The 16444-nt window shown below is 45.4% G+C and overlaps 1 protein-coding gene across 1 annotated transcript; it reads right to left on the bottom strand.

Moving 5' to 3' along the window:
- Nucleotides 1-13623: 13623 nt before the first annotated feature.
- HTR1A (5-hydroxytryptamine receptor 1A) lies at nucleotides 13624-15030 on the bottom strand. The gene has a single exon (XM_069880169.1). The coding sequence runs from the start codon at nucleotides 14901-14903 to the stop codon at nucleotides 13668-13670; it is 1236 nt and encodes a 411-aa protein (XP_069736270.1). The 5' UTR covers nucleotides 14904-15030; the 3' UTR covers nucleotides 13624-13667.
- Between the last annotated feature and the right edge of the window lie 1414 nt (nucleotides 15031-16444).

Genomic DNA, 16444 nt, shown 5'->3' with positions numbered 1-16444 from the left:
ACTCATCTGGACAACATCTGCTCACATTTTTGTTTTTATTTAAAAGGCAAAACAATATAAAAATAACCCTTCCCAACCCAAGGTGAGAGAAACATCTACATCTAAATCTGTTTTGCCATTTGCAATGCCATTTTAATGCTGTCTCCTCATATTTGTTGAATTATGGCAATGCATATAGATGCCATTGGCAAAAGCCAAGTAAAATCCCTGGTCTTGCCAGGCCATCTGCCTTGCCCAAAAAAGCCCAGTTTCTGACCTACGCATCCACAGTAGGAATCACTAGTTGCTGGAGGATTGCCAACAAGTCCCTGCAGTTGCATTCAACCAGCCCACTGGCTGCTGTCATTGCACAAAGCCCTTCTAAAACAGAAATGGGCAAGAAGGAGGGAGAAGAAAAGGTCAATTTTCTTGAGTAGTTCTTTTAACAATCACAAATCACCTTGGTCCACAGCAGTTGCATGTTTATTCAAGTCACCATATAGATGCAGCATGGGAAGTACACGCTTGGCACTGGTTGGGTTTTGTCTGTATTTTTTCCTGACAATAGCCTGTTCTACTTGTTATATGTACACAACCTTCTTGCAACAAAAAGAAAGTAGATCAGCATCATTAAATAAACCTCATTGTATTCCTATCAACAATGACCTCATCTGACATCAGGGATTGTAACTACAGTGTTAGATGAGTTTCTCCTGCTATATAAAACACCACTGATTTTCCTATTTGTTTCTTGCTTTTTTTCACAGAAGAGAAATTGCTTCATTTTGTCAGTTTATGCTTATGGCAGAAAGCAGCTGAATTTGTTCAGTATAAATAAGTCAAAATACCTTGATAGTCTATATTCAGAAATCTACAAAGAGAAAAGAGGCTGTTATTTCTTAAATCATTAACTCTGATGGCCACATGTTTCTGAAAGCCAAAATAATGTATTCATGAGACCACAAAAAAAACAAGACTGAATGTCCTCTGTATTTTCCCTGCAATTTATCAATCTCTGTGCAGTGAATCACTGGTAGGCCATTAATTATGAAATGCTACAACTGCAGAACATTATGAAAACATGCAAACCTCCCTGTGAGTAAAAGTAATAAACAATGAAAATGTGCCAGTTTACATTTCGTTGAAAATGAACACTATGGTGTGAACATTGGAAAAATTATATATGGATTATTTTCAAAGTACTTAGACCATCTCAGGTGATTTTTTAAATGTCTTACATGGTCCTTTGATGGATAAAGACTGTGGAGCACCAGTAGATATCACAGCTTTGCCATATGCAGCCCAAACACAAAAGCAAAGGGCAACTCTGACCAGGTGTGCTCATTTGTTTGCTTCATTCAGATCTGACTACCTGCCACAGAGGCTCAGTGTTGGGGTGAGAGGCATATATTAAAGGACAGATTGCTAAAGATATAGCAACTGAATTTACTTGTTTTCTATGCTGACCTGCCCTCAATATGGCACAGTTTATTTCAGTTGACTGAAATGGCCATTAACAGCCTTCAGCAATACTCACAGAAAGGGATGGAGCAGTTAGACAAACAAACTCTGTGCCTGAAATATATTACAGAAAAAAAAATATTCACAGAACCAAGAGTAAGAGAAGGTTTGGTTCTCTTTTCTTATTTACTTGTATTGGTATATTGCTAATAAGATCTAATGTTCAGAGATTATTGTAATAAGATTGCTAATGTTCAGAGAAAGTTGGTACAATTTTATACCAGAGGTGACAGCTGTCCTTGCTCCCATTCTGAAAGCTCTTAAATATTTTATAGCTCAACCCACAAGACCTTGCAAAGAGGAAAAAAGACTAAATTAAGAGAAACAATTGTTTACTCATGTGCAAAGATCTGCATTTGATTAAGGGAAATCATTAACAGGTTGTTCAACATCCCATGAATTAAAGTATCAGGTATTTATAGATGATATACCTACCAACAGTAATTAAACAGGACTAATTCCATTGTTTGTTCTTTTAGTTTTGCTCATACAGAAATGTAACATTCATTTTAAACGTGTTTTCTATAGCATAAAGATGAGATATAAATAAGAAGACATACGAAAACAAGAGCTGAGTAATTCTGCAACAGCATTTTACACAAATAGTCATACTCTGAACTAAAGCCCAGTTCAACTGTTTTAACTAGCTCTTGTACACACCTGCATCAGTGGAGCTTCTGCCTGACTGTTTGGTAAAGGACTGTTCCTCTCACAACAGCAGGCACTACACCTGAGGAAAGAGCATATCAATCAAGAACAGTCTGTCTGCTGCTGCCACTCCTCTGCTGTGTCCCCTAACCCTGAAGCAGAGCCCATACTAAGTGGCATGGGCAACCAGCTGCACCGACAGGTGAAGAACAGGAGACAGGCAACACCAGTGTTCATGAAAATAAAACCAGAATGTATTCACCAAACTCTTAGGAGAAAGTTCCCAATGTGACTTCGAAAGCCAGTGGCAATGCTATAGCACCAGGAAGAGGTGGGTGTCAAAACGACACAGAGTACATTCATACAGCTTACGAACAGAAAAAAAGAATCAAAGAAATCTCAATTCATTCTCAATGACCAGTTCAATTTTTCTTCCCAGTAATACACTTTTTTCCACTTTAACTACTGTGTAAGGAAAGCAAGTAGTACAAGTGCTCAGTTTTCATATCATCCTGCTCTGGAAACTACCACCCATCCCAAAACTGCAAGTAGTAAAACACAGATGAAGAGATTTACACTTTGATTGGCTTTCTCTGAAGCAGCCCATTTTAACTGACCTTCCTTAGATTTTTATAGGAGAGTGCTTGTGATACCACACTGCTTCAGGTAGGGTTTCACACAGCATTCCTGGAGGAAATACCATCAGGCCATTTACCAGCCCCCTTTTATAACAAACACTATTTGCAAATGACTCACGGTTACACGTCAGTGCAAATCCCATACAAAGGAGGTTCACTGAACTGTAAAGCAGCCTTACTAAGGATTAAAACTGAGGGACATGGAGGTTGAAACTGATAAACCTTTAAATTATGCAGCTGCAAGACACTAGAGTAAACCCTGACACAGCAAAACAAAATAGAAAAGGTGAACAGGATGCCTTCACTTCCCTGGCAAACATATAAAATACATCCTAGTGAGGTTGTTTCTTTTTCAGACAGCTCCCTTAGATTCAACTTCTGACTTGTGCGATTTACAGTTACAGCAGTTCAGTACAAAAAACGTAAGACTTCAAAGCTGGGCAGTGTAGCACATTCATCAGAGTCTGTGTCTGCTGGCATACAGGGAACCATTCAGTCCAGCCAACCTTATATTGAACCCATTTGAATTAATGTGGCCTGACTGCCTGTCTGCCAAGTCTTGCAGTCATAAGTCTTCACCCAGACTGTGATAAGTGGAAAAGACTAGGTGGATCCAGCTCCAGATTTAAACCATTTGTCTCTAAGGGAAGTATTCCAACCTGCAGGATATTGCATCCATGGAGAACTGAAATGTGAGCATCTGTAACAACTGCCATACACATTAAGCTGAAATTCATACCCATGTGTGTGTAAATATATATATATATATACACACAGGATTTTACAATGCTTCCTCTTCACCAACAAGGTGAACAAGAGATAGTACAGGTCTGTTGGTAGAAACAGTTGTCTAAAACTGAGGTTACCTGTATAAGGCTGACAAGTAGAAAAAGAGGAACTTAACTGGTCACAGAGTCTTGATTCAGTGCAGGCAGACAGCCCAGCTCTCCATCTTCATTTGGCACTTAACTGACCCCTATGACTCTCCCTTGCCTGAAGACTGAGCACTACATGTGAATAATTTCTTTCCTAACATTTGGCAAAAGGGTGAGAACAGCCTTCTTCCTGGTGTTTTAAACCTTCTGTCAATCGTGATGGCCATAAACTTTAAGATGAAAGATCTTGCTTTGGGGAAAGAATTCGGTCCTTTTTTCCAGCATGTTCTGATCGTTCTTGCTCCCTGAGAATTCTCACCAAAAATCCTTGTATGCAGCTTTGTATATGTGTAAGTGGACTGAGCCACCAGGCGTTTTGCCCTGGGCATCACTATTGTGACCTGTTTCATGTACGCTGCCGATAACTTCCCAATTTTTAATGTTATACCCTTAACATATAAAACCAATTGTATAAGGCCATTGACAAAACATTTTTTAAAAAGTAATTCTGTTTGATCTTTAAAAATGCCACCATGAGTGATGTGTCTGATAACTAATGTTTATTTTATCTAATGCTAGGGCTGAGTGCAATAGGGGAGTTACCTACAGCTCCTCATTCTTCCTTCTTCCAGAAATTGACTATATCCCATTCTTGTTTAACATTTGAATTTCATCCTGCTGCAATACATTTTTTATTGAACTTTTTTATGGCTAGGGACAAAGATTAAGTGTTGATACTCTCCTGCATTCCTTCCTGTTGTTCTTGTATGCACTGAGTGGGCAGGAGGCTGGGGGGAAGGATGACAGTAGGGAAAAGTATAGGTGGAAACAGAAGAATCGCGATTCCTGTCAATTTTCCTATTTCAATGGGGGAACAGAAAGAAAGTAAGAAGGTGGTATGGCATGATACCAAGGGACTAAGTATGATGTGTTTGCAGTGCCTTGTGATTCTAATTACATGGATATCTTCAAGCTTCAGGAACAACACTCTTTATCTTTTCTTTAGGTTTACAAATAAATTGAAGCCAAAACCCTTTTTCTGCTGGAACTGCTGCAGGTCTCTCTCCTTTCTACCTGCCTTCCAACAACTGTCTAACACAGAAAACACACACCCTTCACCAACAGGGGCCCAAAGCGCTACCATGCTTGGAATGAAGTATCTTGACTAGAACTATCTGATTTTTGTAATGTAAATACTTGTAATGCAAAAATTACAAAAAAAAAATAAAAATCAACAGAACTAAATGTATATCTCTAAATTTCAAATTACAATTTTAAGATACAACAGAACTAACAAATTTTAGGTTTTCAATTCAGGTTTTCTCTGACATGATCCTTTTTTTTGCTTCATTACTTGCTTCTTCCTCAGCAGGAGAAGGAATACATCATGAGGAAGGAGAAACATTTTGTTTTCTCCCTTCCTGTTCCATTTAAAAGCATACAGTAGCTGCACCCTAATGTCAATTTTTGCAGTCTTCAATGTGAGATGTACTTCTGCTGTCATATCTATGTCTTAACCTGAATAGCTCTTATGTTCTTGTTTTATTTAAAATTTACCTCGCAGAACAGCAGCCAGCTGTGCTGTTATCAGTGCCTTGAGCAGAGAAGGATGCTCTGGCCCAGGATGTCACAACCATGAGCAGAATGATGAGCTACAGTGTGTGTGATGCTGTGGGAGGAATCAAACATGCCTGGTTTCAGATGCAAACTCTTTAAACTAGAGGCCTTTATTTGGAGCTTTAATGCAACACAGAGAAGGTTACAGCCTTTGGTGAGACTGGCATGTTTATGTACACTTTCCTGGGGAATGACATCCCGAAGAAGATACAATTAGTCGGGTTTATAATAAGCAGCAAGTGTTATGGATCCACTCTACAATCTTACTGACAAATTTTCATTACTGCAACTACTGTCCCAATTCAGAAGTAGTGATGCCAGAACCCAGTACCCTTCCAGAATAAGAATCATAATAACTGGCTTTAGAACTGTAGATTTAACAGACTACTTTATGACATAAGACTAAATTGGTAAAATATAACACACATATTTTACAAATCCGACAGAAGGAAAAAAAATGCAAATCTTTACTCTAGCTGTAAAGACCTACACTTGAGATTGTATACATGAATTATTTTGCTTTTTATTGTAATGTACTCTATATTATATTATCTCACATTACTGGTACTGCTACTAATCTTGTGCATACAGTAAATCCTAAAATCCAAAAGAAGGGAAGGAAAAATTCATTGCTCAATACACATGAAGATTTCCATGCAATGAGAGTGCTGACCATAACCACCCCTTCCTGTTGAAACAGCACAAGTAAAAGTTGCCTGAATTATGAGTTAAATTACACTGCACTTTTTTTTTTTTCTATATTTATCAGAACTTAAAGGAAGTTCTTTTTTCTCCTTCCAAGGCATATGTTGCTATCCTTTGCTTTTTCTTTTTTGGTAAAATACAGCTACTGAAAATTAAAATGTTTCCAAACGGGAGAGATGAGTCATGACTGGGACTTTAGATTTTTGAGTAAAATAAAAAGAGATATGTTTGACAAATCAGGTGGCTATGGAAGTTCTCTGCTTGTTGCCGTGCAGGTGTATTTCTGATTAACTCATAATCCACTGATAGTTTTCTCTCTTGACAAGTTACCACTTTTGTCTTCAGCAACCTAAGCTGAAGACTAGCTTAGTCTCCTAGCACAGCACTAGACTGATTTGGAAGCTGCAAGTAAATAAAAAAACTTGCAAAAATAAGTCCTACTCATTTTTTTGTTTGCAAAACACTTGAATGCCAAATGTAATTTATCTATTTGTTCTTCACATGCTTTTCATAGATACTGTCACTTATTACAAGTACATCTCCAGATATGTAAATCTTCTACATTACAGCGGGAGTGATGTGGTTTTCTGTGGACAGCATCACACAACTGATGCTTAGCAGTGGGTAAGTACTGCAGAATCCTACTAGCAGCTCAGAACTGCACAAGAAATTGAGCTCTCAAAGCACGCTCCTTACATAGCTGCCCATGACCAAAGACATATCCCTGCAAAGGCAGGGACTGAGCTGCTGAGGGCTTTGGGGACAGGGGGAGGAGAAGCACATTGAGAAGTGTTCTCTTTAGTGCTGCTGCCTCAGAAATTCTTGTGCCTTGGGACTAATGGGATGAGGACAAAACAGTTTAGCCAAAGCCCCATTTTCTTATAAAACACATGATGTTATTAGTGACAGACTGTAAAATTCTATAGCGTTGGTAAATTATTTCAGTTCTGAATATGGCTAGTGCCTTTCACATTGTTATTTTCACATAATTTCATTACTTCAATATTAGCAATGTATTATAGGACATAAACCATGTCCATGTTATAAGTCACTAAACACAGTTGCTTCTTTGTATTGCTTAAAACATATTTCTCCACTGAGTGGCTCACAAAGGTAACACAAGATGTAATCTGTCTTTCCTTCTAATAACTTAAATATTCTTTTTATATTGTAACAGTGACATTTTATAACAGATGACATTATGTTGTGATGCTGTGAAGATTTGTAACAGTCTCAAAAACATTTTGCATATTTATTTCAATTCCACATGGAAGCATTGTTTTGCCAGTCTCTTCTAAAAAAGACACAGCTATGTAAACCAGTTGATGGAAAGACTGTAATTGCTACCCTTTGTTTCTCTTGCTAAAGCTAGACTAGAATTTGTGCAAATTTGATGGGGTTTTTAAAGTTTTATGGAATTGCAGAAGAATATAAGGCTTCAAAGATGGATCTCTCAGTAATTTCACTGTAGTGATTTTGAAAAACTAGAGAACCTTTACCCAGCAATTTTGAGCAATTGGCTGACTTGCCCACAGGAAAAGAGGGAAATAAATTCTGAGGGCTACTGAAAACGGCATTTTCAGGCAACTAGCCCAAGGGATTTCACAATATGTGTCTGTAATTGAAGTACAGTGTGGACAATTGCCTCTTTGACCTGTGTGGTGTTTTGATTAAATGTGCATGTACAGAATCATGATAAACTAAGGTAGAATATCACCTAGCTCAAGACATAATAAAACCAGTTCATGTTTTCTTCAATTCTTCCGAAGACAGTAGTATTCTCTAAGGGAGAGACTTGATCCAGTGAGTTTCTTGCCTTTTTTTTTCCCTCTATCATAAGATGACTAAAACAGGGTATCAGGCTTTCTGAGGACAGCTTTAGACCTGGGAGTTTCCAATTTTACCTTCAAGTCTCTTGCCATCTAACCACAAATGCACATCACCAGAACAAATACAAACGCAATATTAAAGGAAATAGCTATGTATCCTAAATACAGTTCCTATCAAAAAGGACAATCTCTGCATATGTTTTATAGTTAAATGCACCTTGCTGATTTTTTTGCAGATAGTTTCTTCTTTTAAAGGGTATCAAAAACCCAAAGTATATAAACATTGCACATTCTCAGACATAAAAAGCAGTGAACCAAGACCAACCCAAAAGTATGTTACTGTCCCACTTACTCCAGATCTTAAAACATGAACAACACTGGTGGATAAGCAGTAGTTTTCAGCTTTCCTTGGCCAGAATTACTGGCTCACCAGCCAGCCCAAACTATCAAGGCTGTTTTGGACAAAGAGACAGATGTATGTTGCTAACTCAGTAGCATCAGTTCCAAGGCTCAAGTCAGAAGCTGAGAGAGAGACTGTGGGTGAGTGTTCAAAGGAAGGAGGAAAAGCCACCTGTCTGGCTTGCACACAGCCAGCAATAACTCTTAGGAGTAGGTGCATTAAGGCAAAGAGCTAAGTGTGCTGGAGGTAATTTTCAACAGGCAGTTCGACCACATCAGATTCTCTTTGGCTGAGTGCTGGCCTGGCCTGTGGTTTATAATAGTACGCCCAGTGCGACAGGAGCAGTCATCTCCACTTTAGGAGCAGAAATTTCTGAGACTGCTCTTCAGTGTCCTCTCCCAAAGCAGGCTGAGCTGATTTTCTGTCATGAATGCTATCACTCACTGACCGTTCCTTTCCTGTCTCCAGGAGACTGCAAGTGCCAAAATACTCTTCCAAGGCAAACCTCAAAGCCCATCACAGGCAGCCATGCCCACAGCCTTTGCCTGCATAGTTCCACGTGAATTGCCCACATTATTCACCACATATAGGAAAGAGGCTGAAAGGTAAAGTCAAAGAGTCACTAATTTGAATGCATTTAATCACTGCTAGACATAACTTTTCCACAATCTCTGCCTGAGATCAGCATCTGGATGACAGGCAGAGGGCCAAATCTGAGTCCAGGCAACAGCTCTGAGTGGTCCAGAGGCTGTATCTGATGGTTTGGGTCTCTGTCTTCAAATACAAGCCAGCTTCACTTCACCTGGCAGCATTCTTCCAAAGACTGCCTAGAAATGCTAGTCTAATCACATCTTGATGTCAAAGACATTTTTACATATGAAATTTTACAGCTTCCCAAATATTTCACAACTCACTTGCATTCAAAAGACTTATGCTTGGACCTCACAGGCATTCAAGCACAATATCTGTTTTCTTTTATCACTGGATAGTTTAAGATCATAACCAACCACTTAGATATCAAACTGAAAAGTGATGCTTTCCTTCTGAGATACTGGAACAAAAGGCTATGGTTTAAGCCAATTCTGTTCTATCAAGCAGATTTCAGTTTAAAGATCAGATTGTGCATGATATTCCTTAGGGATGATATGTGTGAAACAGTGCAGTGTACACTGGATGATATTCCCTCCAGTCCACTCTGTACAAACTCCCTTAGGCCTACATCTGCCCATCAAACCAACTGCTGTGGGAATTCCAAGAAGTAGGAACAAAGTACAAGTTAAAATAGGCCACAGTTAACATCGTTAGCTCACATCATCCTCATCACTTCTGTGTGTAAGTTACAGTTCAGCAGAGTGGGTGTAAATAGCTCTGAAATGTGAAAGTCAGTTTGGAAGGATCATATTGACTCTGACTAATAGCAAAAGATGCCTTGAGTGCTGTTCAGTACAAACAATAAAACAAGATGTTATAACAGCCAGACCAGATCCTGACCTCTGCAAGTGCTGGCCAGTATTTTCATTACAAGACTCACTCTTTCTTAGTTCGTCTGACAGTTTGTTCGTTTCTTTGTAAGAACACTTTTTTCCTATTTAAGACCCTCATTGTTTTCAACAGGTCTGTGACTCTTGATAGAACCATCTGGTGGTCATGTGCCTTTTTCTCTTTTTTTTTTCCCAATCAAATTTTGTTCAGGTCTAGTAATCTTCAAAATATTTTGTATTCCATCTGTTTCCTGTCCCTCATGTACATTCTGCAGGACAATGCTGCAGCCTGCCAAACTAACTTCGCACAGACAAGGCTGTGGCCACATGTAAGTGTTCATAAAGGCTGAGTCCCCAGTCCTCTGGGCACCTGAGGACTTGTCTTTTCTTAGGTATGAAAACACCAACAAATCTTCTGTCACTCATATCTCAAGTCAAGAAGCCACTCTGTTACAATCAAATAGTTTAGACTATATTCTTGCTATGGAAAGGATTGTGCACCAGAAGATTTTTGCTCCCGGTCCAACAGAAGGAATTTCACGCTGCGTACTTGCCCCCCTTTGTGGTTGGAAGTCACTGTGGCTTCCCAGAGAGAACAGGAGCTCAGCTGTAGGCAGCAAGGTAAGGTGAGGCTGACAGCAACATAGAATCATAGAATCATAGAATAACTAGGTTGGAAGAGACCCACAGGATCACCAAGTCCAACCATTCCTATCAAACACTAAACCATGCCCCTTAGCACCTCGTCCACCCGTGCCTTAAACACCTCCAGGGAAGGTGAATCAACCACTGCCCTGGGCAGCCTGTTCCAGTGTCCAACATGTACCAAAGTAGTCCCTTGGGCTGAGATTGAGAAATACAAAAAATGCAACATTTTTTGAAAGTATGAGAGATGTGATTGTTTTTCACATTTTGCAGAGACATGCTAGGACTGTTTGCATGGTGCACAATAGCCATTTTGGATTTTCTCCAGCCATATCTGAAGAGGTAACTGTCACCTGTGCTGTTAAAAATGCTTCTGTGAGCAGCTATGAAACAGAAATTCACTCCCAGCACCCTTCTCCTTTTCTGTTTCTTCTTTCTGATGGATGAATCCTTTGGTTATGTGTTTTAATGCAGAATTCACAGTGTTGTCCTAAGCAATGTTTGAGACTGTAGATTCTAAAAATTAGATTTTTAAATATGAGGAGACTGGAACACATTTGTTGGGGGGGGGGTTGTTACTTCTACTAGACCTACAACATGTCTCTGTCAGGATAGGAATGTCAGGGAGAAGTAAGGAGTCTTAAATATTTTGTGGTGAAGATTTCTACTTAAATAAATTAAATTGCATAGTCACAAAATCTATTTTGCATTTTGATCCAGTATAGATTATGCCAGTACGTCTTTCCTTTTTTCCTACCCCTTCTGTCTCCCCAGCCCCAACCGTAAGTATAGTTGGCCAGTGTTAGTGTTCTTGGATCATTCTGCCAGTACTTCTTGTCAGATGTATATTCAGACCCAAATTCAGCATGGACTGGAGCCACAGAGCAAAGAAATTTCAAAGTTATGAAACTTTCTTCTCATTTTGCAGCTGTCTAAAGAAACATTTTTAAAAGAAAAAAAAAGCTAAAAGCCTTTATATCTACGCTGATATTTGCAATTTTCTGTGTCTCTGTTTAAAACATAAAACCTCTCAGTTTCTATTTGGAAATGGCTTGAGCTTATGTAGGTCCCTGAAAACTGAAATGAGTGCTTTAAACTGTGAGGAGGTTGCTTGTTAGCAGATCTCTGTTTGGTTTGGATTTTCCTCATCTTAGTGGTACAGAAATTAAGAATTTGAAGAAAGAAAGGAAAGAAAAGAAAGGAAGGAAAGGAAGGAAAGAAAGAAAGAAAATCAAGGAAAGGAAGGAAAGAAAACCAAGGAATGGGAGGGAGGGAGGGAGGGAGGAAGGAAGGGAGGAAGGGAGGAAGGGAGGAAGGGAGGGAGGGAGGGAGAAATTTTGTCCCCACTAGGGTCAAAGGGAAGAGTACGTAATGGGAACCTCCCGGGGGTGGGGGGTGCAGCCCAGGGAATGCCCCGCTGCCCCTTCCCCCGGGGAGGGTATCCGGGTCCGGGGCGGCTCCACTCGGGGACAGGCGGAGAAGCCGGGCGGGCAAAGGCGCCTGTCGCCTCCCTGTGCCAGCCGCAGGGCTTGGCGCTCCACAGCTCCCACATTCCCCCTGCTCCCGGCCCCCCCGGGGCACTTCTCAGCTGTGTCCGTGCTCTCCCGCCGCACCGAGGAGCCTCCTCCCCCGCCGTGGAACCCGGTCCCCACTCCCGATCCTCCCCCGGGTGCCCTGGAGCTCTGATGCGGCTCCCAAAGGCTCGGGATATCCCAGGACTCAGAGGTTTCTGGTCCCCAGTCGCTGCAGGCTGACTCTTGCGACACTCGGGCACTTAAAGAATATCTAGGACACAGGTGGCTAGGAGTGATCAAAGGGATAAGATCAAAGATCACTTTAATTGCGAAAACGAGCTCAAATAAGATTTTCAGAAAATCAGGTGTATGTGTGTATATATATATATGAGGCTGTTAAATGCACTATTGTCATTTAATGCAAGCAGTTGAACTTCAGAAATGACGACACTTAGATTCACGTGACGCACAAGATTTAATATCCCCTTTTACCTACAGGTAACACAGTTTACACAAAAATAAACAGGACTATATATATATATTTGGTCAAGCATTCGTTTCAGGAAGCCCGAGGCGGAGGTACGCGGCAGCCCGCCCGGTGCCAACCCCTCCCGCTCCAACACCGGGATGGGCAGGGAAGGAGGAGCACCCCGGGCTCCCTGGGATCGAGCGGCTGGGACTGAAGGAAGAAAAGGGCACCCCGCGCCGGCTCTCGGGGTTTGGGAAGGGTCGGGGGAGGAGAGAGGCTGCCCCCGCCCCGCCCGGGGGCGCTCCCGGTCCCTCCCCCGCTGCCGCCCGGCACACAGCGGTTGTTTCGTGTTGTCGTGTTATGGTTCTGGGGAGGCTTTCCCCTCTCGAGCGCACCGTGCCGCAGCTGGCTGCCTCCAAGGCGACCGCAGCGTCTCCAGAGAAACTTTCAAGTGGCTTTAAAAAAAAAAAAAAAAAAAAAGAAAAAGAAAAAGAAAAAGAAAAGAAAGAAACGCTACTTCGCAGGCTGCTTAAACTCCCAGTGCTGCTGCGTGCGCGGTGAACTTAGGGACAGTCGCGCAGCGCCAAGCCTTTCCTTGGTGGGAAACCCTGCATCAAAGGCATTTCCAAAAAAAAATATATATATACATCTCTTCATATAATGAGGCGTGCGGCTGGGGGCTTAAGCCCCGTCCCCTCCCCGCGCTGTGACGGAGGGAAGCCCGATGAACTGGAAGGTGCCAGCGGAGCAGGAGAGCTGTTGGACACACGTAACGCAGACGGGGATGTTGCTGGAAGTACTCTGCAAGGTTACAAGACACGGTCGCTTTTCACATACATCCCCCCCCAAGAAAATCCATTTGATGGTTTCACAGCCCGGGAAGAGAGGAGCCTAAAGCCCCGTCCTCCGCTCGGGAAGTCGCTTTCAGTCTCCACACTCACACTGCCAGACCGAGGCTGGACTCGAAAGTCCCCCGCCGTCTCCTCGTAAATCCAAGAAAAATCCCCAATACGGCGGAATTCTGCATAGGGTGGGTTATTGTTACCGATGCCGCTCGGGCGGACGCTGTGGTTTACAGCGACCACAAGCAACGACCCGCAAACCCCAAGTCTATACAGGGGGGCAGCGGGGAGCGGGGAGCGGGGTCCCGCAGGGGCCGGGCGAGGCGCTCCCGGCCCGGGCATCCCCCCCTCCTGCCCTGCGCTCCCCTGCTCCGCGGGACTCGTCCAACGGGCGCAGGAGCGAAGGGAACCGGGGCTCCCCGCTGGAGAGAGGGGCTGGAAGGGGGAGCGGCGCGGGGCGGCGATGGAGCGAGGGGCAGGCGCCTCCGCTGCCCCGTCCGGGCTTCACTGCCGGCAAAATTTGCACTTGATAATTTTCTTAAAAGCACTTTGGAAGTCTTTGTTGAAATAGGCATAGATGATGGGGTTGAGGAGGGAGTTGGAGTAGCCCAGCCAGTTGATGACTGCCCCCAGCCACTCGGGCATGTAGCACTTACTGTCACAAAAGGGCAGAACCAGCGCCACGATGAAGAAGGGCAGCCAGCAGAGGATGAAGGTGCCCATGATGATGCCCAGGGTCTTGACGGTCTTCCTCTCCCGGGACAGAGCCATCCTCCGCTTGGCCTCCGTGTTCTTCTCGTTGCGCTTCTCGAAGGAGGGGGGCGGCGGGGAGCCGCACGCCTCGCTGGGCAGCGGGAGGTGAGTCTTGGAGGAGCTGTTGCAGCGCTGGACCTCGATGATCTCCAGGGCGGCCCCGTCCTCGCCCTGCCGCACCGCGCCGTTCACACAGGCGCCGGGCTTGGGCTCCACCGTCCGCCGCCAGCCCTTGCCGGGCTCCCCGTTGCTTTTCTTGGGCACGACGGCCGGGGAGAGGGCGAGGCAGGTGTCGGCCACTTTCTTCTTCTCCGCTTTCTTGACGGTCTTGCGGATCCTGAAGCGGGCCGCCTTGAAGATGCGGCCGTAGAGCACCAGCATGAGGAGGAGCGGGATGTAGAAGGCGCCAAAGGTGGAGTAGATGGTGTACCCGTGGTCCTTGCTGATGGTGCAGGCGTCGGGGTCCGAGCGGTCCTCGGGCGTCCTCCAGCCCAGCATGGGCGGGATGGATATCAAGAAGCCGATGAGCCAGGTCAGGCTGATGAGCACGGCGGCCCGGCGGGGAGTCCGCTTGTTGACATAGTCGATAGGGTCCGTGATGGCCCAGTACCTGTCCAGGGCGATGGCGCACAGGTGCAGGATGGAGGAGGTGCAGCACAGCACGTCCAGCGAGATGAAGATGTCGCAGGTGACCTGCCCCAGCGTCCACTTGTTCAGCACCTGGTAGAGGGCTGCCATGGGCAGCACCAGCACGGACACCATGAGGTCGGTGACGGCCAGCGAGCCGATGAGATAGTTGGCCACGGTCTGCAGGGACCGCTCCAGGGCGATGGCCGCGATCACGCAGGCGTTGCCGCTCACGGCGCACAGGATGAGCGTGCCCAGCAGCAGGGAGGTGAGCAGCTGGTAGCTCAGGGTCACCTCGGCGAGGCCGCCTGCCCCCTCGGGGGAGCGCTCTGGGGAGGTAGTGTTGTTGGCCACGTCCATGCCGGGCGGGGGGGTGGGGGTCGCTTCAGGAGACGGACATGGGAAGAGTCGCCGGTCACTCGCGCGCTGCCCTGGCAGGAGGCATCGCCGCCCCGTGCGCTTCGGCCACGCCGGGCAACCCCTACGCCACCCCTCCCGCCCCTATATAGCGCGGCGGGAGGCGGCCGGGGCTCGGAGGACGGCGGCTGGCGGAGCCGCCCCGCGCCCGCCCATCCCCGCCGCCTCTGCCCAGCGCGCAGCCCCGGGCGGCGGGGGCGGCTCCGAGCCGCTGCCCCTCGCTCCGCCGCTCTCCCGCGCCTCTCCTTCCCGTTCTGCCTCTCCGCTCGCCCCTCGCTTTCTCCCTCCCTCCCTCCATCCCCTCCCCTTCCGTCCTCCCCTCCATCCCGCCCTTCCGCGGGGGCGGTGGTTGGGGCGGGGGGGGGCGCCGCGGGGTCCCCATCGTCCCCCCGCGCGGTGCGGTGCGGACTCCGCTGCCCGTCGCTCCCCGGCAGAGAGAGACCCAGCGCGGCTCCCCCGCCCTCAGCCCCTCCAAATCTCCTCCCGCAGCTCCGCCCCGGGCAGCGGGGCTTCCCCTCGCGGCGGGGGATGCTCTCTGTGCTCTCTGGAGCCCGGTGGGCCGGGGTAGGGGGGAGGTGTTGGTGGCCACCCTCGGCGGGGGTGCCCCGGGGCGCAGGGCTCCGGCTTCGTAGGTGGCGAGCGGTACAAGCCCCGTTGGTGACAATTCGTGTCCTCGCCGCTGGTGCGTGGAGGGCGGTCGCTGCCGTCGGGTCCCCGGGGCTCAGCTCCCCGTGGGAAGAGACGGGAATTGCTCTCTCGTCTCGGAGCAGCAACAACAACAAAAAAAAGCGGGGGGGAATAAGAAAAAAAATAAAAATAAAATTAATAAAATGCGTTACAGTTCGTCCCGATAGGAGAGGGAAAGGCTGAGTCTGAAAGCAAAATGAGAAAAATATCTCCGGGAACAGTCTCGCATACAAAGGGGTGGCAGATTCTCATCCCGTAAGCAAATCAATTAGCATCCAGTAAATATAGAATAAACGATCAAAAATTGGGAAACGTATGTCGTTTAAAGGGGAAAACAAAATGTGGTGATATCGATAGGTTTACCTCTAGTTGTCAGTGAAAAGTAAAGAAAATTCTCTGACAGGACTTCTGCGTCAGGCTTTCTGCTATGTTGCGGCTCAGTGTTTTTAACGATGTGAGATAATTCACTCTGCTTGTAAATTGTGCCATGCAAGCTCAGAAAACCCTGAAAGCCAAGTAAGTAATTCCTGAACAGGAAGATGTGCCAGATTCTAACTTAAATCAATCTTGTGATGAGGATCACGGAGCCTGGCTTGCACACACTCGCGTTTCCTCATCTTCTCTCAGCCAGCACTTACAAATAAGTCTGAGTTCACAACTTCGCAACGTTTAGACAGATTTTGGCTAGATCCTTTCTAAGAGAGGACCAGACTACATTTCTCCCCCTCTAGACCCGCGATCTTCACAATAAATGATCAAGGCGCAGAGATGATAAGCGGAGCAGAGCTGCACCCCAT

This window comes from Phaenicophaeus curvirostris, chromosome Z, assembly GCF_032191515.1.
Source record: "Phaenicophaeus curvirostris isolate KB17595 chromosome Z, BPBGC_Pcur_1.0, whole genome shotgun sequence".
NCBI lineage: Eukaryota > Metazoa > Chordata > Aves > Cuculiformes > Cuculidae > Phaenicophaeus > Phaenicophaeus curvirostris.
The sequence above is the reverse complement of the archived record's forward strand: the minus strand, read 5'-3'. Positions and strand labels throughout refer to the sequence as shown.

Coding starts and splice junctions, on each gene's coding strand:
- HTR1A (XM_069880169.1), bottom strand. CDS start 14,903: ATGGACGTGGCCAACAACACTACCTCCCCAGAGCGCTCCCCCGAGGGG.